Source organism: Eubalaena glacialis, chromosome 1 (assembly GCF_028564815.1).
Source record: "Eubalaena glacialis isolate mEubGla1 chromosome 1, mEubGla1.1.hap2.+ XY, whole genome shotgun sequence".
NCBI classification, from domain to species: Eukaryota; Metazoa; Chordata; class Mammalia; order Artiodactyla; family Balaenidae; genus Eubalaena; species Eubalaena glacialis.
This window is the reverse complement of record NC_083716.1, coordinates 201262466-201288732: the sequence shown is the minus strand read 5'-3', so window position 1 is coordinate 201288732 and position 26267 is coordinate 201262466. Positions and strand designations below refer to the sequence as shown.

The following is a 26267-nucleotide window of genomic DNA, read 5'->3' as shown; positions in this document are numbered from 1 at the left end:
GATGTTTCTGTTAAATTTGATATAGGAACATTATGTATTAAATATTATTTTTGATACTTCTAAATGACAATTAGCATTTTAGAATGGAAAACGAATACTTGCTTTTTTTCCCTAAGTCATCTGATAATTATGGTAAAAAGGTTTACCTTATTTAACAGTACATAAATGAATATGTATGTAAAATTTTATTTGAGTCTCAAATAAGCTTTAAAAATGTAAATGCTTTAAGTACAGTATACAAAATAGCACAATGTATGGTACTATAGTAGGTTCTTAACTCTTGCATTCATTCAACAGATATTCAGTTCCTATTATGTGTTAGTTAGCGAAGTGTAGATTTTATAATTACTGTAGTAATTAGGACAGATAGGGTTTCTGCCCTCATGGAGCTTTTACTTAGTGGTGAACATTGGCAAATTATTACCAATATCATTTGGCCATCTTTGCTTTGCATTAATGAGTACTATACTTGTAAGCCTCATGAGAATACCTGAAACAGTTAGGTAAAAGTGTTATTATTTAATTTTGCTCTTTGTTCCTGAGAAAATTCTGGCTTATAGATATAATTGTAAAATTACAGCAGAACTTAATTGTCACAATTGGTACTATAAAGTTTTTCAGATGGACAGATTTCTTGGCTAACTAGTTTGTTTCCTAAGATTTACAAGGTGAATTTCTTCATAAAACTCAAAGTTTCCTTTTTGCTTTAGACAAATTTTCACTTCTAAATCTAAGTAAGAGTTGGCAAAAGTGAATTTACCTCTTTAAAAAAAACTATCTTAAAGGGAGGAATTGTTTTGTAATGGTGAGAACAGAAAGCTGGGATTTCACATTCCACAATTTAAGTCGTGGTACTCCATTTCCATATATGACCTTTCATGAGTCATTTACTCTTAGTTTGACTCAGTTTATCCAGTATAAAATCTATAAAACATGGGCAGTTTGAGTATAAAACAAAGGGACTGATTAACTTTTTTTGTGTGCTCATTAAAATGCATTGATTTGTATTCCTTTTGTATATAATAAGAAGATATAATTTAAAAAGCATTCTCAAATCTTAAATGAAAAGTTCTATCAAAAAATCAAGTTTGGGGCTTCCCTGGTGGCGCAGTGGTTGAGAGTCTGCCTGCCGATGCAGGGGACACGGGTTCGAGCCCTGGTCTGGGAGGATCCCATATGCCGCGGAGCAACTGGGCCCGTGAGCCACAACTACTGAGCCTGCGCGTCTGGAGCCTGTGCTCCGCAACAAGAGAGGCCGTGATAATGAGAGGCCCGCGCACCGCGATGAAGAGTGGCCCCCACTTGCCGCAACTAGAGAAAGCCCTCGCACAGAAACGAAGACCCAACGCAGCCATAAATAATAAATAAATAAATTTAAAAAAAAAAAAGAGGAATTTAAACAAAAACTCCTAAAGAAACTCAACATTTAAAAAAAAAAAAAAAAATCAAGTTTGTGCATACAAATTTTCTGAGTTGATATTTATTTTGATAAATGTAAAAGAATCAAATTATAGCTTGGCCACTTTTTTAAAAAAATAGTTTTTTGCATTAGTAACTATACCTTCTCAGGTTGGTTTCCAGTGCTTTTCATTGGCACCAATTTTGAGGAAATTTGGGATATAAAGAGTAGGGATCTTTGTCATCCTGCCGCTTGAGAATAGCAAGTAAAAATACAGTCAAGCTCTTTATTCTGTCCCCGACTCCCACCCCGAATCCCAAGTGTATTAAAGATAGGTTTTTATTTATACCTGATTTGTTAGTATCCAGTGAGTCATTTGAGCCTTAGGATAGAAGGTGTTAATTTTGGATCCCCTGGACAAGGCTTAGGAAGTTTATGGATGGTCTTCAAAATCTGAAAACCATCTGTAATTATATGTAAAACTTTCTATATAAGGGCATGTGTACATTTTTCTGGGTAGGCAGTCAATAGCTTTTATTAGTTTCTTAAAATAATCTGACTCAAAGTAGCTTAGGTCTTTGAGAAACTAAATTTTGGGCGACTATAGTCTTAGAATACATCATTTGCCAGTCTTTTAAAATTTTGGCTGAAATGTTGAGCACTGTTATTGGAAAGAGCTAAAACGCGTTTATTCCTCAAATGATAAACATGACCTTAATGGTGTGTTTGTACGTAGCTACTGATAACCATGAATTGTCTTACTTGATCGTGAAGTGTCTTTGGATACTCTCCGTAAGATGTATATACCTTTGGTATCTGTTACAAGCTTCATGGTACTGAGCAATACTAAGAGATACTCTGGTAGAACAATTGACAAATTGTGATAGAAAGCTTCAAAGCTTGTTAAAAGTGATGTTGAAAGGCAAAATGATTACACTAATAAAGGTAAATAAGTCAAATACCCATTTTTGCATTTAATTTTTTTCATTTGAAGGAAAGCTAAAATTTTTCGTAGAGGGTTAATGTGAAACTCTTGGTCTTTGAAAATAGACCAAGATACATATCTTCTCTGGAGTCTGCCAAACAGAATAATATTTACTATGTAGGATTGTTGTGATACTTAAACACAATAATTTATATCAAGAGTATGGCATGGAGTTGGTAGGCAAATGAGATCTCCCCCTACAATGGTAACGTATCATATTAATGATATAATAGTAAAGAATAAATATAATTGTCCTACCTTGTTATTACATTTGCCATTTATATTTTCATGTGATAGTACTATAAATTTTATAAAAATACATGCAGTAGTTGATTAGGTTAAGAGAACAAAGATAAATTCCTGATGACATGAATATTTGAAAGGATTGACAAAGTTGGAGATATAACAGTATCTGTGTTATACTAATATTGTTCTCTATGGAAAAGTTAAAATTGATTGTCCTCACTTTTGCCCCCAGAGGAAAATTTGCTGTGGTTAGACAATGTATATCAAAATCTACTGGTGAAGAATATGCTGCAAAATTTCTGAAAAAGAGAAGAAGAGGGCAGGATTGTCGAGCAGAGATTCTACATGAGATTGCAGTACTTGAATTGGCAAAGTCCTGTCCCCATGTAATTAATCTTCATGAAGTCTATGAAAATACAAGTGAAATCATTTTGATATTGGAACAGTAAGTATACATTTTTAAAAATTGAAGTAAATTTATAGTACCTATTTTAATTGTTGGATAAGGTTGCTTGAAATGTCAAGAACAAGAATGATAAAAGTAAGACAAGAACTTGTAAAGATTCCTGTTGATAAAATATTAGAGGAACATAGTGTATATTTATATGTTTTCACAAAACTTAATGTGCAGCCTCACACACATACTCAAAAACTAATTAAACAGCATTCAATAAACAAATGACAATACCGTGTTTGCAGAATATGGTGAAATGAGTATACTTTCATTGCTAATGGCACAGAAAATTGATGAGGTTTTCTGCAAAACAATCTGGTGGGCAAATAGGATTGAAATAATTTGTGTATTCAGTTATTTGAAAAGCACATTCAAGGAAGTGACCCAAGGAGAATAAAAAGGTAAACTTGCATGAATGAAAGGTAAACCACATAGTTTGTTAAAAAAAAACACATGTGTTTAGTATGTGTGTTGTGCAAAACACTATGTTAGGAATTATAGCAATAAGAAAAAAATATATCTCGTCCCACAAGTCAGTGAAAAGTTGAAAACACCTAGATTTCAATAATTTGTCAAGTCGGGATAAAATATGGTTAAACTAACTGGCTTGTTAACCAATATGTTGACATGTTACTCTAAAACAGTGTTTTTATTGATGTGTTACTCTAAAATGTGACGGTCTGACACATTTATTATAATTATGTAAAATGTATATCTGAACATCTGCAACAATTAGAAGAGACCAGCTAAGTTTATGTTTAGTGTACTTTAGGTTCCGATAGTTTATTACAAGATAGTTTTTTAAAAAAAAACTAGAGATGTGTTTTAGCAAAAAAAAATTATAAATATAGTAATTCTTTTTAGTAGCTAACCTGCATTATTGCCTTTTTGAATTTAAAAGTATATTAGTCAAATTTTAGGGTTCAGTTATTTTAAGGGATGAATAGTTTCGCTTATATATTTATTTAAAATCTAAATATTTTTGTACCAGGAAAGATGATTGCCTAGAGTGAACTTGTAAATGAAAATGCTTATTTTGCAAAATGCTAAACCTACAAATAGTTTGTTTAAGAATGAATACTATGTATATCTCCCAGAACAGCAACATACCAATTATGGTATATTATAGTACCTTCAAAATAAATTAGAATTGCAGAGAAGACCGGGATTCTATCAACAGGATTTCATTTTCATACATTTTTGGATTATTTTTGTCAAATTCTTAAGCTGACCTTTAAAAAGTTATCTACTTGCATGACATCTTCATGTTTGAAGTATGTGAAAAGTAGCTAATATTTTTCAAAAACAGTAATTAATGGAATACTAGGTTTGGAGAGTGAGTATACAATAGGAGCATTGACCACTTTCATGAAATTCTCTCTTGGGGGTGCTCATCCGAATAGCAACAACAAAATACATCAAAAAGTTTTAACACATTTTATGGATGGACCTTGTTCATACTCTGAAAATTGATTCAGATACCCTACCCAGTAAACTGAGTTCTGTAAGGGCTGAACTGTATCTCGTGGCTGAAATGTAGCAAGCAATCAGTAAATGTGAGTGGATAAATATATTTAATTTCTTACCAAAGCAACTAGGACCTATTAAAATTTATTACTATGCGTATTACTTTTGAGGTGGCATTGTCACATCACACAATCTCAACCAAAGGTAAAAATGTGTTGGGCAGGTTTAGCTATGGAAAATAAGGTGGCATAATTTTTTATGTGGTAAAAATAAAACAGTGGAATCCTTTACTCTAATTACTGTTGCCAATTTGATCTTCTCTTCAAACTAACCTGCATACTCATTTTTCTTCCCTGACTTTTTTATTTGAGAAAATTTTAAATCTACAGAGATGTTGAAAGACTAGTACAATTAACACTCTTATACTCTTTAGCTTGATTCATCGAATGTTGGCCTTTTGCCGTATTTGCCAAACTATTTGAAAGTTGTATCATGATATTTCTTCTTCACTTGCCAGAGTATTTATTCTGAAGAGTAATGGCATTCTTCTACATAACCAATACCAGTATCAAAACTAAGAAAGTTAATATTAATCCGGTACTATCATCAAATATATAGTTCATATTTAAATTTTTTTGGATTATCCCTGAAATGTCTTATGGACCTATTTTTTAAAAATTCCAGTACAAGAGCCAATCAAGATTCACACATTATATTTGATTGCTAAACTTCTTTAGTCACTTTATTTTTCCTGACATTGTCTTTTTTGGGGGAAATCTGTATCTGTTTTCACATGAAGTATTCTACATCCTGGATTCGTGTGATTGTTTTCTCATGACTAGATTTAGGTTAAATATTTTTGGCAAGGGGACATTGTGGATGATGATGTGTATTTCTTATTGTAAAACATGAGGTGGCAGTTACATTCGGATTGTTCCATTATTGGTTTTTCTAATTAGAACATGCCTAAGGTGGAGTCTGCCAGCCCTCCACACTGTAAGGAACATGTTCCCCTTTAAAGTTAATAAGTAACCTATGTGGTAATATTTTAAGACTGTGAATATTCTGTTCTTTAACAGCTTTTTATCTAGTGATTTTGGTAACCATTGATGCTATTCGTTTGAATTATTATAAAAGTATACTACAAAGTCTTATTGTCATTCCTATCCTTTCCACTCTCTTCCCACTCAACCTTATAGGGAACCATATTTATTAGTTTCTGGCTCATTCTTTATGTGTTTCTTCTTGCAAATATAGGCAAATTTGTATATATGTATATTTCCCTTTCTTTCTTACAGAAAAAATAGGATATTATATATGCCTTTTTGTGCCTTGCTTTTTTTTTCAAATAACATTATATCCTGGAAATAATTTCATATTCATAGTTCATAGGCATCTTTCTTAATATTATTATTATTATTGCTAGTTTTTAAATGCCTGTATAGTTCTCCACTGTATGGTGTACCATTTGTTCAGTCTTCTTTGGATGGCCATCATTTGTGGAGGTATAGTTTTAGCGTAAATTCCTATAAATGTGATTTCAAGGTCAGGGAGTAAATGCCTATGTGCTTGTATTAGATGTTGTCAAATTTCTCTTTATATGGATGGTACATAATTACTTTAAAAAGGTACTATTTGCTAATTATATGACTCTAACTTAAACCTTCTTTTGGAACTATTAAGCTATGGGTTCTGATAGCTCTGTTTTATTTTTGCTTTTGTGTTTTGTTTTGCCTTCACTTAACCTAAACCAATTGTTTGAACCAAATTAACTTGTTTACTTTTGTGAATTAAACTTAACTTCTTGCAGTCAACTTAACAGTTTTTAACAATTACTAAATCTTTCATTTTTATCTTAATACTTAGTCCACAGGAAAGTATTTCATTACCGTTTATAAAGTCTAAATAATTTTTTAGCCCTTTCTTTAACTATTTGAAAAGTCATATAAATACTATTCTGGAGTTAGTGTTAGATCTCTTCATAAATTGGGGGAAATTTTTGAGGATAGTTGAGTCAACCCATCCCCACTCCCGTGAGGCAACAACTTTTCTATAACAAGTGTTTTAAAAGCATTTTCTGATAATTAAATAAAATATATACAAGGTGTTTTTTTTTTAAACTTCTGGAAAGAAGGTGTTATCTAATTGGGCACAATAAGTTTTTAATGCTGAGTTTTGAGCTAACTAAAATTGATTATAAAGAATATGTATAATCTTTAGAAAACATGGGATAAGAACTTTGTCCTAGATATAGCAAAGTTCGATAGGGGAAATTGGATAGGATAAATATAAGTTTATCAAGTCAACTCTATGAAATTATATGGAAGAGAAATAATAATTTCTTTCTGTCAAGAAATTACCAGCTTATGTTGCCTATTAAATATCTTTAAGTAAATATTATGGACCCAGTAGAAAATGATGAGGACCATAGCAAAACATTTCAACAATAATATATGTTGGGCATTTACTATATGGCAGGCACCATGCTAAGCACTTTATCTATATTTTCATTTGATTTTTAAAATAATCCTCCAAAAAGGGAGATTGGTGTTTACTTCACATATTCTAATTTAGAGACAGGAAATACTCTGGCTGGTTTCTTTCCATTCTGAAATTCCATGGGTTTTGTTTCCCCTCATTAGCATTGGAATATAATTCTGAAAGATACTCAATATAAAAAATTTAAAACTACTTCATTTTGATCACTAAAAATAAATACTTAATTTAAAAATCTTTACTATGATTTCCAAAGCTACATGAATAGATTTGTAGTTTATGGATGAGGGAGATATTGCTTTGTTTTACTGAAAATCTTGGCTCTCTAGTACCCAGGGAAATTTATTATTTTGGATAGGAAAATATTCTGATTTTAATCTTTTACATGTTAACTTTATTGTGTTATGGGAGTTCTTCTAAAGGATAATTCTCTACTTCCCTACTAATATCTAAACTGTGTGTTAGAAAGCTGTAAAAGGCAAATGTAGATTTAAGTAGTATATAGCACATAGATTTACATGACAGTGTACACAACACATATACAAATACATAAGCAAAAGAACGTGAATACTCCAAATTTCTAAATTTGTTGGTTGAGTTCCTTCAGGCGGCAAACTCTTCAACAGAGAGAGAAAGAGTAGAAATACCTGAATTTACCTTCCAGGGCAATGATAATGATATAGGTGGCTTCTCTGATTACAGAGATATCTTTTCTTCTCTGTAGTCACCGCTCTGGGTGCCTTGTTTTAACAAAGGGTCTGTTAGTCTGCTACTCCTCACTGCTTCCATTTATGCTTCCAGTTTCCACTAACTTCTGCAGTCTGCTTCTTATGTTATCTGTTCTTCCCCTCCTCTTAACTCCTCATTTTCTATTTACCATAGCTTCTCCTATGGAGAGCTATGGTAAACAGCTTTCCCTCTTTTGTGGGAAAAATGGCATTCCTACAAAAGACATTGGTCAGCTTGCCAAACTAAAAGGTAGGGACAGTGTGATTGACTGATAATCATAGTGTTTGTTTGATCATGTTACTGAAATAAACAAACAAGAAACCCTTAGGATACTTTTCCTGGTGTAAAAGTAACACCTATTTATTGTGTTAAATTTAGAAGGTATAGAAAATAGAAATCATTTGTAAACTGTGGTTACTTTTATGGCATATTCCTGTATTTTAAAATTATTCTTCTTTTTCTGTCTATGTATGTATACCTTTAGAAACAAAATTGTGATCTACTAGGTATACTCTATTATAACCCTTTTTTTCACTTAAGAATATGTTATGTGCATTTTTATATGTATAAGTATTTCTAAAAATGAATTTTAATTTAGCAAAGACTTTTAAAATTGCCTTCATAATCAGAGTTTAACAAGAAGCCCCCAAATTCAGAAAGGCTGGATGTTGGCTAGATTTGGAATTAATATTTGTTGGCTCATTATAATAATAGCTAATATTTATTGAATATTTACTATGTGTCAGACACTGTATTAAATACTTACAGATGATCTGCTTTGATGCTTATAACATTTGTTGTACTCAGTACTTTACATGGTTTATCTAATATAATTCTTACAGCAAGCCATTGAAGTAGGAGCTATCATTTTTTGCTATCATTTTTTGTTATGTATCATTATGTTACAGTAGAAGAAACAGAAACACATTTTGTCCCAGTTCAGGTAGCTTGTTAGTGGCAGAGTCAAGAGTGGAAGCCAGGCAGTCTTGATTTCAGTAGGCACTTCTATAAGCAACCTGCTGTCCTCTTAGGTCTAGGCACTGGGAAGTGCTTTACATATGTTTTCTTAGATTCTATTTTGAATTTTAGAATTAATGGAGGGTTCTGTCTATTGAATTAACTTTAGTGAGTGTAATGTAAATGTTGGTATATACATATAAAGTGTTGAAGAATGAATTTATGCTGCCATATACTGCCAGATACTGAAGAATTCAGATCTTTCTGGTATTTTCCATATTTTTTTGGTATGTTCCATATCTTAATAGTGGATATAAGTCATTATTTTATACAGTTTTCTTATACTTCCCAAGTATTTGGTCTGACTTCTTACCAGATGTATCTTATAAAGAGCCTAGCAAAGAACTCATCCTAAGAGAATGAGTACCTTCTACATGTCAGACACTGTTCTTGATGCTGTGGATACAGCAGTGAACCAAAGGGGGGAAAATAGTGTTTTGTGAAATAAATGAGTTTCTATTTTATTACATAGAATAGGCTTTACTTGAGATATTCCTGAACATACCTTATAAATTTGATTAATAACCATCTAGATTTTTTTGCATGATGTTCTGACTGACAAATTTTATCTCATTTATTTAGATTTAGTCCTCAAAAAAAAATCTGTTGAGTTCAGTAATGTCTCTGTTTTACAGATGTGGAAGCTCAAATAAGTGATTGACCCTAAATTATATTGCTGATAAATAGCAGGTTTAGGATTTAAATTTAAATCATTTTATTCCAAACCTAGGAATTTTTCATAATGCTTTTTTTGTCAACATTCTTAGATTTTCAGTTCTTAAAAAAAACAATTAAGATATGGGTTCTGGTCCCAAGTATTCTTTGTGAAGCTGCAATACAGGATATTGGTAAAGAATGCAGATTCTCATCCATATTATTCAGATTCTGTCCCCCCAACCCCCATTTACTATGTGACCTTGTACAAGTAGCTTAACCTCTTTGTACTTATTTCTTTATCTGTAAAATGGTAATGATAACCACCTACCTCACTTGATTGTCATGAGGATCAAAATATCTATATCTATACATAGCTGCTAACTATATTTATATATAATGAATAAATGAGTAAAATAGAGCAGAGCTGAGCTCATAAATAAGTATTAGCACCCAGAATTTGACATATTCTTGTCATTTATTTTATTCCTTAAAGATTCTCCCCCACCCAGGACCACCCCCCCCATTAAATGTGTGTACATAGAGAGAATAAAGTTTCGATGGCTGTGTCTTTTACTTAAAGGTATACATTATTTAAAAGTTGTCATTTTTAGGTCAATGATTTTTCAAGTTTCTATTATTTGAATTTTATTCAGTGCTGCAGGTGGAGAAATTTTCAATCTGTGTTTACCTGAGTTGGCTGAAATGGTCTCTGAAAATGACATTATCAGACTCATTAAACAAATACTTGAAGGAGTTTATTATCTACATCAGAATAACATTGTACACCTTGATTTAAAGGTAATGTAATGTGATTTTAAGTAACACTACATCTCTGTTCCTTCTCTGCGTTTGCTTTGCACAATTAATTGCAAGCTGGTATTGAGAGGAAACAACAGTCAGATCATGCTTTTCTAGACTGCACATATGCTACATGGACTAATTCTGTATTGGCAGAGGGAAGACTGCATGTGTGAGCAGCTCAGATTAATCACTGGGCTCTTAAAAACCATCATTACTATATGTTCTAATCCTACCAGCATGTCACTCCATGCCACATCCTGGACCTTTGTATCTTATAAAACTGTCTATCTCTAAAATACTTAGTTTTGATCTCCATCTTGAAGGTAACCTACTAGTCCTCATTCCTTTGCTCCCATTATGCTCATTCATCTTTCCCTTGAGGCTTTCAGTCTTTTGGCTTCTCCTTTCCCCCCGCCCCCAGACCATTCAGGCCCCTTCCCAATCCCTGAGATCCCACTTCAGCCTCTCATGTTGCTATCCTTTCTCCTTATCCTTCCTCTGCAGCCATACAAGGACCTTAAAATCTGGATCAAACTGTCTCTTATTGTTTGAACATTGGACTCTTCTCTTCCTGGACAATCTCCCTTTCATATACCCCACCACACCTCTTTCTATCTCAGGTAGAAACCTGGGAATGGTCAGACCCAGAACCATCACAGTGTATTGAACCTTTATGTTCCTGGAAATATATGCATTTTTATTCCTTCATGCCTTCTGTCATGCTATTCCCCAGAACACTTTTCTAACTGGCATACTTCTATTTATCCTTTAAGGTTCAGCTTAAGCATCATCTCTACTGCAAAGCCTTCTTGGACTTTCTAATGGGCAGAATTAAGTAGTCTTTACTACTGAGTATTCTATATCTCATAATCAATTAATCTATCTATGTACCCATCTTTTTTATTCAAACCAAGAAGCCTCTTGAAGTATATTTTTTACTTTATTTATCATTGAATATATAGCTTCTCCTAAATAGTAGTTCAGTAAATGTTTGATGGATGACTCAATAAAATGTTTAATAGCTAAACTATAAGTTCCACTTAATTTACCTGTGATCTGAGATTAGTATTCTTTTATTGTTTTGTATTACTTATCATTGTTTTGTTGTGCTTTATTAGCCACAGAATATATTACTGAGCAGCATATACCCTCTTGGGGACATAAAAATTGTAGATTTTGGAATGTCTCGAAAAATAGGGAATGCATGTGAACTTCGGGAAATCATGGGAACACCAGAATACTTGGGTAAGAATTTCCTTTTACTTTCTATACCATTTTGAAATTTATTAACTAAATGATATCTGTATAGAACTATATTTTAGGGCATATAATTCCAGGATATGTTTGGTTCAAATATTTTAGTGCATTGAAATTTGCTTATGACACATTTAAATGAACTGTAGTGAATTGAGACATTCACAACAATATACAGGACATTGGACATATAAGTTAAAAGTTTAATGTTTGTGTGTAAAAGCTTTGTACATAGAGAAAAATAGGTAAAAGGGAAGTTAGGGAGCAGGAAAAAATGGAAAAAGAGGAAAACAGAATCAAATGTTACTGCGTTTGAAGCCTGTTTGATAGGTGTGTCAAAAAGAACCTATAATTAGATAATCTAGGAATATTGTACTAAATCAACAAATAAGATCCTGCAGATGAAAGATTTTTTAACTCATATGAAGCAGTACATAAAGTATTTTAATTTATAGTAACAAGTTTTTTACACTTTTTTGTTGTTGCTCGTATTGATAGTCCCATGCAGGCATTGAAAAGATACAAGTAAACAGAACAAGTGCTACTCAGCTAGGCAGCTGACTTTCCCCAAATGAAAAGCAAAGCAAATTACTAACTTTTGAATGCTAATAGAGGCTACAGTGTCCTAGAATAATGATTGTAATTGTAGATAAAACAGCTCACAGAGGTATGTGAAAAGGTGGTAGGTGGTGCAATGGAGGCTGACAACATATGTGACTCAAAGGCTTTAACAAAATTGTTAGGCTTTAAGAAACAATCTCTCTTTGGAAAAATTATGAAACCATACTGTGAAACAAAAAAGTTATTATTCAATCATAGATCCTAGTTTGGACTCTACTAATTTGAAATTTATGGTGATGTTTAGAAAGTATAGAGAATTTATGTTGCACCTTTTAGAAAATTTTTTTGGCGGGGGAGGAGACAGTGGAAAATTAATTGCTTAGGAAACTAGGTTTTCTATAGTTTAAGGGGATATTTAATCTACTTGAAAATCTAAAGCACTGCCATGAAGCTTAATTTGCTCATAGTGTCATTGTAAATGCATATGATTCTATTTACCCTGAGAAGAAAAACTTAAATCAGTCTAATAAAATAACTCAAACTAATTCCTAACAGAGTGATAAAACTAAAACTGTAAAAAGATTCTAGCTTCTAACATTTTACTTCTTCATAATTGTTTTTTCTGAGATTAATCTCAATGGTTAAAAAAAAATACTACATAGCTACTGGTTACTTCAGGAATATAATTGGTGCTTTTGAACCATCTGGTTCTATAATTTTCTCAACATTAGATATGTTTAAATGTCTAATCACAGGATAATTAATACTATGCTAAATTTCTACTGATCATATTGGTAGTTCTTTAAAATTAAATCCAGTTTAATATAAAGTAATTTTCACATTTTAAAATTTGTCAGTATTGAATTTGAATTTTATTTTTTATTTTTTTTTCTTTCAGCTCCAGAAATCCTGAACTATGATCCTATTACCACAGCAACAGACATGTGGTAAGATTTTGTTAATAACTTGAATGCCTTTATTAAAAGCTGGTTAGTATATATTCCAGGGTTCTTTGGTTCCAGAAGTAAATAATAAAGCTTTCTTTAAAAGATGTTATTCAAGTATCATTATTATGCCACAGGAAAACATTTACCTGTTCATTCTTTTTAATAACACTCTGGCTGTGAGCCAAAGGTACAGGAATAAATAGGGAAATCCCTTTCCTGGAGGAAGACTCCTTCTGGTAAAAGAACAAAATAGTCACAGTACTGTGTTATGTGTTCTATAAAAAAGATAAAATGCTATTTAATAAGCATGGAGGAATTAGCAGACAAGCACCAGATGGGAGACATCTGGTCTAGGTCTAGGAGAACTAGGGAAGGTATTTGCTCAGCAGAAAAATGAGGTCAGAGCCATGCAAAAGTTTAGTTTTATGAGAGTATATTTCTCAGGTATTGTGAGTTTGTGTGGCTGACACAGAGAGAATGTCATAGAGTAGAACTGGCATTGATACTGGAACTTTAGTTGGGACCACAATGGAAGACTGACTCTGTAAGGCCAAGTAGAAGAGTTTAGACTTATTCCCTGTGTTCCATGTTTGGGACTGTAATGGATTTGCCAAGAAAAAAGGGTCCTGTGGCTAAATAATTGGGTGAAATAGGTGCTATATGTATTGTCTTTTTCTGGTTCCTGAACACAGGAGTTGTCATTAACATATTTACGGTTCTAAACATTTTGCAATTAAAAAAAAAATCTGCCTGCCCAGTATTGTGCTTTACCAAACCTGCAGACTCTGTTTGCATGGTATCCTGTTTATGTCTCACAGAACATTACTGTGTCATTGGACACCATTTGGGAAATGCTGCTCAGGGCAGCTTTGTGTACTTGATAACAGGTATATCTGTGTGAAGGGCAGACTGTAGATATAATGATATATATTTAATACATCATATTTATAATTATATAACACACATGTGCATTCCCTCATATTATTTTTCTGAGGCAAACTTTGAGATAACATAATTATTTCAGTTTTAGTAGTATACTATAGGAACTTTGAAAAGCAATTTAAAATCTGTAGTTTAACTGTACAAGTTTTGAGGACAGGAATATGTTGAGAATCAATTTGACTTTATATAGATGTTTTAAGATTAGCACACATTTTAAGTTCCCATCTTCTCCCTTATTTGGTTTTTCAGGAACGTTGGTATAATAACATATATGTTGTTAACTCATACATCCCCATTTGTGGGAGAAGATAATCAAGAAACATACCTCAATATTTCCCAAGTTAATGTAGATTATTCAGAAGAAACTTTTTCATCAGTTTCACAGCTGGCCACAGACTTCATCCAGAGCCTTTTAGTAAAAAATCCAGAGTAAGTAATAACATTAATTTGTTTAAATACTATTATAAAATGAAATATATATGACTATTAAGAAAGATATACTCTAAAACAGTATAAAATTATTAGATGTATGCTCTCAAGTTTCAGATAAAATGGGGAGAGAGGTGGTATGAGAGATCATTAAATAACAATCCATAAGTTCAAACATAGACAATACAAAATATGTAACAGGAAGTCTTGAACTGAAGAGAAGATTTGGGTTATCTCTCTCTCAACCTGCTACTAATCCCTGAAATTCCCTAAAATAATTAGAAGTATAAGGTTTACAATACACATGGCTGCTTAAGATAAGACTTTGTTATGAATGATTTATAGTTAAATAACTACAGTTGTATAACAAGTCCAAATTACTGATTGTCAAATTTTTAAGGAGCAGATGCTCTTTGACCGCCTACTAAAGAAGAGACATGAAACTATGTCTTAAGACTCTTACCTCATTCGTTGGCAACTTCAAAGCAGGAAAAGAAAAAGCTGACCTCCCTTTTCTTTACCTGGATCAGCCCTATTTACTTTATTTATTTATTTATTTGAATTTTATTGTATTTATTTTTTTATACAGCAGGTTCTTATTAGTTATCCATTTTATGCATATTAGTGTATATATGTCCATCCCAATCTCCTATTTACTTTAGAACGGCCTGGCTGTACGTAATGCAGAAGCTGAGATATAGTGCCTTGGGCTGGGATCCTGTTTGTGTTGCTTGTCAGGTCTTTTATCTCTGACAATTACTTAATCTCCTGGAGGACTCAGTTTCCTTATCTGTTTAAGAAAAAAACCCTCAGAGGTTTGTTCATTATTTTATTGGCTTAACGCAAGTCTGAACAAACTCTCACTGGCTCTATTTTGAACATGAATGGTTATTTATTAGAAATAGTAATATTATTTGTTTCTGGTTATAAACAGTTTTTATTTTCCTAAATATTTTTTCATCTAGATTCTAAAATTTCTATAATGAGCACCTTAATTTTTATTATCAGAAAAAAATGAACAATAAAATCAAAGACTAAGGAAACCTACGTTCTGATAGTAATGGTGGGTGTGTTAAGGTTGGAGTTGAGTATAAATAGGTGTTTTCCTTCCTTTTGAAATATTGTGATATTTGACCATATTGCTTTCCCAAGCAAAAACAAAATTTAAAAACTAAAAATGTTGGATAAACATCATTGAAGAATAGCCTTGGTTTTCAAGATTTAACAGTTAACTGCTTTTTAAGGACACAAAATAATAATAGAGATTATAAATTACATATATTTTCCTTCAAAGGGTTTGTAAACCCAGGAGTCTTTATAATTTTACTGATTTTTATTTGTGAGCCTAAAATATGTTCCCAATTTTTTGACTAGATAGTATCATCCGTAAGCTCCATGATAAATTGAATTTTCAGCACATGTCAGAATTAAATTCTAGGTACTCCACTTTTCCTATTATTATTCCCTTCTGTACTATGAGTATGTGTTATTTTCATAATAAATAAAAAATAAGTCTATAATATATTGAACTGTAGACATTTCCAACCTGATTTTTGGTTCTCAATTTTCCCTTGGTGCTTTCATTCAAAGGAAAAGACCAACAGCCGAAATCTGCCTTTCTCATTCTTGGCTACAGCAGTGGGACTTTGGAAACTTGTTTCAACCTGAAGAAACTTCCAGTTCGTCTCAAAGTCAGGATCATACAATAAGGTCCTCTGAAGACAAGACTTCTAAACCCTCTTGTAATGGAACCTGCAGTGACCGAGAAGACAAAGAGAATATCCCGGAGGATAGCAGCACGGTGTCCAAAAGGTTCCGCTTTGATGACTCATTGCCCAATCCCCATGAACTTGTTTCAGATTTGCTCTGTTAGCACTTTTCTCTTTGACTCATTTGAACTGAATGTCGAATTTGAAATCCACTTCAGTGTGAGATTGTGGTTTATAGCTTCATATATGGCATGTTTATAGCTTCATATATGGCATGTTTATATTGTAAATGCACTTTAGCATAGAAGAATTTAGGGAAGTGTTTTAATGCTAAATTACTAGTTTCTAGCGTAATTTCATTTCCTGTACTGAGATATCAACTCTCAAAGAAAATATTTAAATCTGTGATAAAAAATAAAATTGTACATGTGAGTTTACATGTTAATGAAAGAATTCAAGTTCACATGGATTTTTTAAAATGTTTTTCATATCAGGAAAAGTAACTTGGGTTATATTATGGTTGATGTAAACTGAACAAAATGAAGACATTTGAATTTAATAGATTCTCCAAGGTAAGTTCTATCCCATGCCTCTATTGACAAAATTTTGTTTAGGATAACAGTGTCAAGTTTAAATAAGAATATACACTATTTTATAGATGCTCAAGAGATATTTTACACTTGAAAATGTTTTTCAATCGTGGATATTTTGAAACTGCATAAGATTTCCATTACATATGGTCTGCGATATGAGACAGGTTCTTTAACCAGAGCAGAGAGGGGGTTAGAAACTGGATTAGGGATATTCTATACAAGTTGAAGCAGAGAAAAGAGCAGCATGGCATCATTTTTAACTCAAATGTCTTTTGCCCATTCTCAACATACGTCAGATTTAACAAGGTGTAAAAGATGGAGAATATAGGGTACGGAGGTGTAGAGGATTTTCATCCTCCAGAATCTCTAGGGTAGAAGATGCTTAGGTAAACTGAGTATGCTCTGTTTTCAGTCAACCAAACATATTTATTAATTGAATGTAGAAGAAAGTGCTGACAGACTTATGCAACTTACAGAATTTTAGGTATCTTCTAAGTGTTAGAATAGAAGCCAATCATTCAGAGTTCTAAAAGTATGCATAAAAAATATCATGGCACCAGTAGGACTATTAACACAGTGCCAGAGTCAGCAGTAGCAAGGTGAATGTGCTCATAAAGCAGGATGACATCAAGCTCTTCTAAAGTTCTTGTGTAAAATTCCTAGTGAGTGAGGAGGCTTAGCAGGAGATCTGCAGAGTGGCATTTAATGGTCTTTTGCTGGGGCCAGTGCAGGTAATAGTCCAGGGACAGCAGAATATTTGATGGGTGGCAGGTGACTATGTTTGGTCCTAATTGGCGGGGGGCGGGGAAGATTGACTCCTTTTCGGGTAATCTTTGATGACTTTCCACCTGGAGACTATTAAAAACTCTTGTTATGTTACCATGTTAAGATAACTGTAACTTCATGACCATGTTACTGTATCAAAAGAAATTAGGTTTTGTCAAAAGAAATCCTTGAGTTTTTTCCATTTGAGTTATATATTACTCTAAAACCTTTGACTTCTTGAAACTTGGTAAGACTCCAAATAACTTAAAACTGTTTTTAATAACCGTCAGATCACTTTATTTGGGTAAATGAATTCCTTTTACATCTTCAGCATTTCTTAAAGGAAAAGTTATTTCTGCTCGTGTGTGTGTGTGCACATGTGTTTATGTATTTGTATAGGTGTATGTATATATGTATAGATAGATGAAATATAGTCCATAGACAACTTTCTCTTAGAGATTCTTCCCTCTGGTATATTGTACTCAACTCAGGTGCCAAAGGAGCTCATCTTAAGACATGTAAATATACATTTAACTTCTTTAAGAAGTAGTTTATCGGTTCAATAAACTAGTCATTGCGGAAGCTAAATTGGGCTTTCGTGTATCTAAAACTGATGAGTTTTTTCTAAATTGTTGCCCATTTATTTGCCTTCAGTATTAAGCTAATGCAGGTAAAGCTTAGTAAGTAAGTCATTGGAGAAAGAGGAAATTATTATTTTGACAAAAGACCATATTATATTTTTAACTTTCCAGAGGAATTATGCCATACTAAAAAGCAAAAATCAAGAAGTGTTCGAATTTCGAATTATAAACTGTTTCTTAAAAAAATATTTTATACGAGTTTTCTTTTATTCTGAGAAATCTTTAAATAGTTTAGCTCCTTCCCCTTAGTTAATAGAATACACAGGGTTGTAAATTTCCATACCTTTTTTCCTACCAATTTTTATTGTAAAAAAGCAACTAGTAGGTTATGCAAACAGTATAAAAATTCCGTTTTTTCATGAAGGTGAATTTAAATATTTTCTCTGAAATATGAAAATAAACCAATTTTTAGAGAGAACTTATTAACAAATAACTCAATTCTTATTTTTTTCCTCCCAAGATTGAAATCAAGAGGTGAATAGATGTCAGTAACACATCTGAAGATTAATGTTAAATTGTGGTGAGTTTATAAAGTTTAATTTGCATTTCGGATAGGAGCCCTGGATAGGTGGGATTAAAAAGATGAGGTATAGGTGACAATCGTAAGTGTCATTTTAACTTTTTTCCCCCACAGTAAAGTTAACCTAACTCTAAGCAGTAAAATTATAATGACACTTTAAAGAAGCAAGCAGTACCTGTTCTCCAGTCTGTAATGAGATGAGACACCTGTGCCAGAATATAAATCAACACATTGCTTCCTTTATCAAGAAAGTCTTGTTATAAAAAAAAAGTCGGCCAATTAGTAACATAATAGATTTTCATTCTGGCACAAGTTCTTTCTTTCATTTTGGATGAGTCACGAATCATTCATAGACCATATTTTGAATAGCCTTGCTTTAAGCAATATTTATAACTGTTGGCATTTTATAACTGTTTACATTTCCTCTGTTTATTTTTGAATTTTCAGTTTTATATCTGACTTGGAAATTTGTCCTTATTCATTGTTGTGTAAACAAGTGTACTTTAATTTCATACTGTATCAAAGTTAAGTTATCTGACTTCCAATTTGGGGAATTATTATCAGTTTATAATTTTATAAAAGTTGAAAGAACTTTAAACTCAAGTATAAATTTCACACAAATTACAACTGCTGTCCATCTTAACTTTTATTCAATAATCATGTTGCTTAAGGCATATTGACCTACATTGTTATGAATACTCTAGTAAAAAAAAAAATTACATCTACTTAATGATCCTTTTGGTTAAGGATTAAAAAGCACTTTTTTACATTTGTGGTTGTCTTTTGTTTTAAAGTATTTCTAAATTTGTTACCTCCTTGCCTGGAGGCTCTCTAGCCTTTGACACACGTCATCTTCGAACTCCCTTTCCAATACAGGTATGTTTATTAGATCCTTTCTGCTGGAAAAAACACAAATTTGGAAACAGGAAGCTCTGCTCACTTCTTGTAAGTAATAATAGATACTTTTAGAAAATGTCAATGCATGGCAGTGCACTGTGTGTTGCATAAAGATGAATAAAATCACCATGTAAGAAGCATGAAGTGTGATGAGAGAAATGGTGTGCAGACTTGACAGTTGAATTTGTAGGAAGGAGACATTGATAAAAAGATGGAACTTTTTCTCAATTGTGAGCACTTTTCTTTCAGGTTCCATATCTTATTTTTCTGGCACATAGGCACTCCCTAATTTTTTTTTTCTTCTCTTTTTTTTTTGAATTTTATTTATTTTTTTATACAGCAGGTCTTTATTAGTCATCAGTTTTATACACATCAGTGTATACATGTCAATCCCAATCGCCCAATTCAGCACACCACCATCCCTACCCCACCATGGTTTTCCCCCCTTGGTGTCCATACGTTTGTTCTCAACATCTGTGTCTCAACTTCTGCCCTGCAAACCGGTTCATCTGTACAATTTTTCTAGGTTCCACATATATGCGTTAATATACGATATTTGTTTTTCTCTTTCTGACTTACTTCACTCTGTAGAACAGTCTCTAGATCCATCCACGTCTCTACAAATGACCCAATTTCGTTCCTTTTTATGGCTGAGTAATATTCCATTGTATATATATACCACATCTTCTTTAACCATTCGTCTGTCGATGGGCATTTAGGTTGCTTCCATGACCTGGCTATTGTAAATAGTGCTGCAATGAACATTGGGGTGCATGTGTCTTTTTGAATTATGGTTTTCTCTGGGTATATGCCCAGTAGTGGGATTGCTGGATCATATGGTAATTCTATTTTTAGCTTTTTAAGGAACCTCCATACTGTTCTCCATAGTGGCTGTATCAATTTACATTCCCACCAACAGTGCAAGAGGGTTCCCTTCTCTCCACACCCTCTCCGGCCTTTGTTGTTTGTATATTTTCTGATGATGCCCATTCTAACTGGTGTGAGGTGATACCTCATTGTAGTTTTGATTTGCATTTCTCTAATAATTAGTGATGTTGAGCAGCTTTTCTTGTGCTTCTTGGCCATCTGTATGTCTTCTTTGGAGAAATGTCTATTTAGGTCTTCTGCCCATTTTTGTATTGGGTTGTTTGTTTCTTTAATATTGAGCTGCATGAGCTGTTTATATATTTTGAAGATTAATCCTTTGTCCGCTGATTCATTTGCAAATATTTTCTCCCATTCTGAGGCTTGTCTTTTCGTCTTGTTTATGGTTTCCTTTGCTGTGCAAAAGCTTTGAAGTTCCATTAGGTCCCATTTGTTTATTTTTGTTTTTATTTCCGTTACTCTAGGAGGTGGATCAAAAAAGATCTTGCTGTGATTTTTGTCAAAGAGTGTACTTCCTATGTTTTCCTCTAAGGGTTTTATAGTGTCCGGTCTTACATTTAGGTCTCGAATCCATTTTGAGTTTATTTTTGTGTATGGTGTTAGGGAGTGTTCTAATTTCATTCTTTTACATGTAGCTGTCCAGTTTTCCCAGCACCACTTATTGAAGAGACTGTCTTTTCTCCATTGTAGATCCTTGCCTCCTTTGTCATAGATTAATTGACCATAGGTGTGTGGGTTTATCTCTGGGCTTTCTATCTTGTTCCATTGATCTATATTTCTGTTTTTGTGCCAGTACCATATTGTCTTGATTACTGTAGCTTTGTAGTATAGTCTCAAGTCAGGGAGTCTGATTCCTCCAGCTTCGTTTTTTTCCCTCAAGACTGCTTTGGCTATTCGGGGTCTTTTGTGTCTCCATACAAATTTTAAGATTTTTTTGTTCTAGTTCCGTAAAAAATGCCATTGGTAATTTGATAGGGATTGCATTGAATCTGTAGATTGCTTTGGGTAGTATAGTCATTTTCACAATATTGATTCTTCCAATCCAAGAACATGGTATATCTCCCATCTGTTGGTATCATCTTTAATTTCTTTCGTCAGTGTCTTATAGTTTGCTGCATACAGGTCTTTTGTCTCCCTAGGTAGGTTTATTCCTAGGTATTTTATTCTTTTTCTTGCAATGGTAAATGAGAGTGTTTCCTTAATTTCTCTTTCAGATTTTTCATCATTAGTATATAGGAATGCAAGAGATTTCTGTGCATTAATTTTGTATCCTGCAGCTTTACCAAATTCATTGATTAGCTCTAGTAGTTTTCTGGTGGCATTTTTAGGATTCTCTATGTATAGTATCATGTCATCTGCAAACAGTGACAGTTTTACTTCTTCTTTTCCAATTTGTATTCCTTTTATTTCTTTTTCTTCTCTGATTGCCATGGCTAGGACTTCCAAAACTATGTTGAATAATAGTGGTGAGAGTGGACATCCTTGTCTTGTTCCTGATCTTAGAGGAAGTGCTTTAAGTTTTTCACCATTGAGAATGATGTTTGCTGTGGGTTTGTCGTATATGGCCTTTATTATGTTGAGGTGGGTTCCCTCTATGCCCACTTTCTGGAGAGTTTTTATCATAAATGGGTGTTGAATTTTGTCAAAAGCTTTTTCTGCATCTATTGAGATGATCATATGGTTTTTATTCTTCAATTTGTTAATATGGTTTATCATATGGATTGATTTACGTATATTGAAGAATCCTTGCATCCCTAGGATAAATCCCACTTGATCATGGTGTATGATCCTTTTAATGTGTTGTTGGATTCTGTTTGCTAGTATTTTGTTGAGGGTTTTTGCATCTATATTCATCACTGATATTGGTCTGTAATTTTCTTTTTTTGTAGTATCTTTGTCTGGTTTTGGTGTCAGGGTGATGGTGGCCTCATAGAATGAGTTTGGGAGTGTTCCTTCCTCTGCAATTTTTTGGAAGAGTTTGAGAAAGGTGGGAGTTAGCTCTTCTCTAAATGTTTGATAGAATTCACCTGTGAAGCCATCTGGTCCTGGAGGTTTGTTTGTTGGAAGATTTTTAATCACAGTTTCAATTTCATTACTTGTGATTGGTCTGTTCATATTTTCTATTTCTTCCTGGTTCAGTCTTGGAAGGTTATATACCTTTCTAAGAATTTGTCCATTTCTTCCAGGTTGTCCATTTTATTGGCATAGAGTTGCTTGTAGTCGTCTCTTAGGATGCTTTGTATTTCTGCGGTGTCTGTTGTAACTTCTCCTTTTTCATTTCTAATTTTATTGATTTGAGTCCTCTCCCTCTGTTTCTTGATGAGTCTGGCTAATGGTTTATCAATTTTGTTTATCTTCTCAAAGAACCAGCTTTTAGTTTTATTGATCTTTGTTATTGTTTTCTTTGTTTCTATTTCATTTATTTCTGCTCTGATCTTTATGATTTCTTTCCTTCTGCTAACTTTGGGTTTTGTTTGTTCTTCTTTCTCTGGTTCCTTTAGGTGTAAGGTTAGATTGTTTATTTGAGATTTTTCTTGTTTCTTGAGGTAGGCTTGTTGTATAGCTATAAACTTCCCTCTTAGAACTGCTTTTGCTGCATCCCATAGGTTTTGGATCGTTGCATTTTCATTGTCATTTGTCTCTAGGTATTTTTTGATTTCCTCTTTGATTTTTTCAGCGATCTCTTGGTTATTTAGTAATGTATTGTTTAATCTCCATGTGTTTGTGTTTTTTACTTTTTTTCCCCTGTAATTCATTTCTAATCTCATAGCGTTGTGGTCAGAAAAGATGCTTGATATGATTTCAATTTTCTTAAATTTACTGAGGCTTGATTTGTGACCCAAGATGTGATGTATCCTGGAGAATGTTCCGTGTGCACTTGAGAAGAAAGTGTGATCTTCTGTTTTTGGATGGAATGTCCTATAAATATCAATCAAATCTATCTGGTCTATTGTGTCATTTAAAGCTTCTCTTTCCTTATTTATTTTCATTTTGGATGATCTGTCCATTGGTATAGGTGAGGTGTTAAAGTCCCCCACTATTATTGTGTTACTGTCGATTTCCTCTTTTATAGCTGTTAGCAGTTGCCTTATGTGTTGAGGTGCTCCTATGTTGGGTGCATATATATTTATAATTTTTAAAGTCTATTTTATCTGATATGAGTATTGCTACTCCAGCTTTCTTCTGATTTCCATTTGCATGCAATATCTTTTTCCATCCCCTCACTTTCAGTCTGTATGTGTCCCTAGGTCTGAAGTGGGTCTCTTGTAGACAGCATATATACGGGTCTTGTTTTTTTATCCATACAGCAAGCCTGTGTCTTTTGGTTGGAGCATTTAATCCATTCACGTTTAAGGTAATTATTGATATGTATGTTCCTATGACCATTTTCTTAATTGTTTTGGGTTTGTTTTTGTAGGTCCTTTTCTTCTCTTGTGTTTCCCACTTAGAGAAGTTCCTTTAGCATTTGTTGTAGAGCTGGTTTGGTGGTGCTGAATTCTCTTAGCTTTTGCTTGTCTGTAAAGCTTTTGATTTCTCCATCGAATCTGAATGAGATCCTTGCTGGGTAGAGTAATCTTGGTTGTAGGTTCTTCCCTTTCATCACTTTAAGTATATCATGCCACTCCCTTCTGGCTTGTAAAGTTTCTGCTGAGAAATCAGCTGGTAACCTTATGGGAGTTCCCTTGTATGTTATTTGTCATTTTTCCCTTGCTGCTTTCAATACTTTTTCTTTGTGTTTAATTTTTGCAAGTTGATTACTATGTGTCTCGGCGTGTTTTTCTTTGGGTTTTTCCTGTATGGGACTCTCTGTGCTTCCTGGACTTGGGTGGCTATTTCCTTTCCCATGTTAGGGAAGTTTTCGACTATAATCTCTTCAAACATTTTCTCTGGTCCTTTCTCTCTCTCTTCTCCTTCTGAGACCCCTGTAATGCGAATGTTGTTGTGTTTAATGTTGTCCCAGAGGTCTCTTAGGCTGTCTTCATTTCTTTTCATTATTCTGTTCCACAGCAGTGAATTCCACCATTCTGTCTTCCAGGTCACTTATCCGTTCTTCTGCCTCAGTTATTCTGCTATTGATTCCTTCTAGTGTAGTTCTCATTTCAGTTAGTGTATTGCTCATCTCTGTTTGTTTGTTCTTTAATTCTTCTAGGTCTTTGTTAAACATTTCTTGCATTTTCTAGATCTTTGCCTCCATTCTTATTCCGAGGTCCTGGATCATCTTCACTATCATTATTCTGAATTCTTTTTCTGGAAGGTTGCCTATCTCCACTTCATTTAGTTGTTTTTCTGGGGTTTTATCTTGTTCCTTTTTCTGGTACATAGCTCTCTGCTTTTTCATCTTGTCTATCTTTCTTTCATTCCCCAATTTTTCTCTTTAGCCTGTTTTCCTCCTAGACACTGAAGTTACATGTATTATCTTTATTTGGATGTAAGTATCCTCAAATGTAAAACAGCTCTAAGTAAAATGATGATCATATTCTCCCTTTCTTTATTACCTCCTCACCCAAATTTCCTGGATTCATGTTATCTCCCTTAGTTAACACAGCACTATTTACCCATACTTCACAGCTGGAAATCTCTGGGTATCATTCTAAATATTTTATTTCCTTACAGCACGTCTGTCTGTTAATTATTAATTTCTATCAATGATATTTCTTTATATATTTTAGAGTCATTTCCTCTCGATTCTTACTAGTACACATTCTTTCATTTATATCTAGATTGTCTAGATCATCCAGAAAAGTGTCAGCAAACTTTTTCTATAAAGAACCAGTTGCTAAATATTTTAAAAGCTTTGCAGGCCAGACAGTGCCTTGTCACAACTACTTAATTCTGCTCTTGGAGTATGAAATACGCAAAGGAATGGGTGCTGTTTCCACCGTCTTGTAACTATGAAGGAACTGACAAGGGAATCCTGGAGATACTGGCCCTGACGTTATTGTCCCACTGAAGCCACTGAAGCAATGGCAGCAGTCATCTCCTTGACTTTTCAGTATGTGATTTTAAAAAATGTCCTATTTGTTTAATCCACTCTTTTTTGGGTTTTCTGTTATTTGCAGCTAAAAGCATGTTAATTGACACAATCATCAACGTTTTCCAAACTCACGTTTCTCATAATGTTATTAGGTGTGTGGCAAAGAAAGAAAGCATGTATACCCATTTATGTTTTAGAAACACTACATTCAACAGTGTTAGACATGTATTTTTATGGCAGGATTGCTTCGGGACTTTACACTGGGAACCTCCTAGTGAGGAACCTAATGTGTATCGTGTTTTATAACTACTTTTTTTTTTTTTATAACTACTTTGACCAAGCTAACATCTCTCTGGATAGTTATCCATGGACACTTACTTGGAAAACATTGTACTAGATGCCAAAGCAATATAGGCCAAAGATCTTTAAAGATCTGGCTTATCCAGGAATAGAATTCAAGTTATTTTGTGCGAACCAGATCTTATATTGGAGAAGGAATTTGAAAGGGCAGCTTCCTAATTGTTGATCCAAGTAAGACCATTTTCACTAGCCCTCTTTTTAGCACTGTGAGCTTTGCACCTTTATTAAAAATCATCATTAGGTTCTGATACAACACACTCTGATTCTCAGTATCTTTGAAACCAGGTAGACTTATGTAGAGGCCTTCCTGGTGGCAGAACCCCCAATGTGGCCCTTGCTTACTGGTGATTAGTGAAGAAAAACTGTGGAAATATACTGTGGCTTCCCAGGCCATCCATGAGTAGAGAGAGAAAGAAACAAGCCCCAGCAGTTGATGACTGGCAAAGCTAAGGAGTGCAGAAACAAAGATAGGGCAGTCAGGCAGAGAAAAAACCATAACTTAATAAATCAGCCCCAAGGACTCCCAGTTCTCTCTCAA

At 33.5% G+C, this 26267-nt stretch overlaps 1 protein-coding gene across 1 annotated transcript in view; it reads left to right on the top strand.

Annotated features, from left to right (window-relative positions):
• The window catches only part of STK17B (serine/threonine kinase 17b), a 28895-nt gene extending 12499 nt beyond the window's left edge, over window positions 1-16396 (top strand). Inside the window, exons 3-8 of the mRNA XM_061203584.1 lie at window positions 2863-3075; window positions 10104-10248; window positions 11370-11496; window positions 12965-13013; window positions 14205-14384; window positions 15975-16396. Of these exons, the coding sequence (XP_061059567.1) occupies window positions 2863-3075; window positions 10104-10248; window positions 11370-11496; window positions 12965-13013; window positions 14205-14384; window positions 15975-16257 (997 nt within the window). The 3' untranslated portion in view covers window positions 16258-16396. The remainder of the gene's footprint in view (window positions 1-2862; window positions 3076-10103; window positions 10249-11369; window positions 11497-12964; window positions 13014-14204; window positions 14385-15974) is intronic.
• The last annotated feature ends 9871 nt before the right edge of the window (window positions 16397-26267 follow it).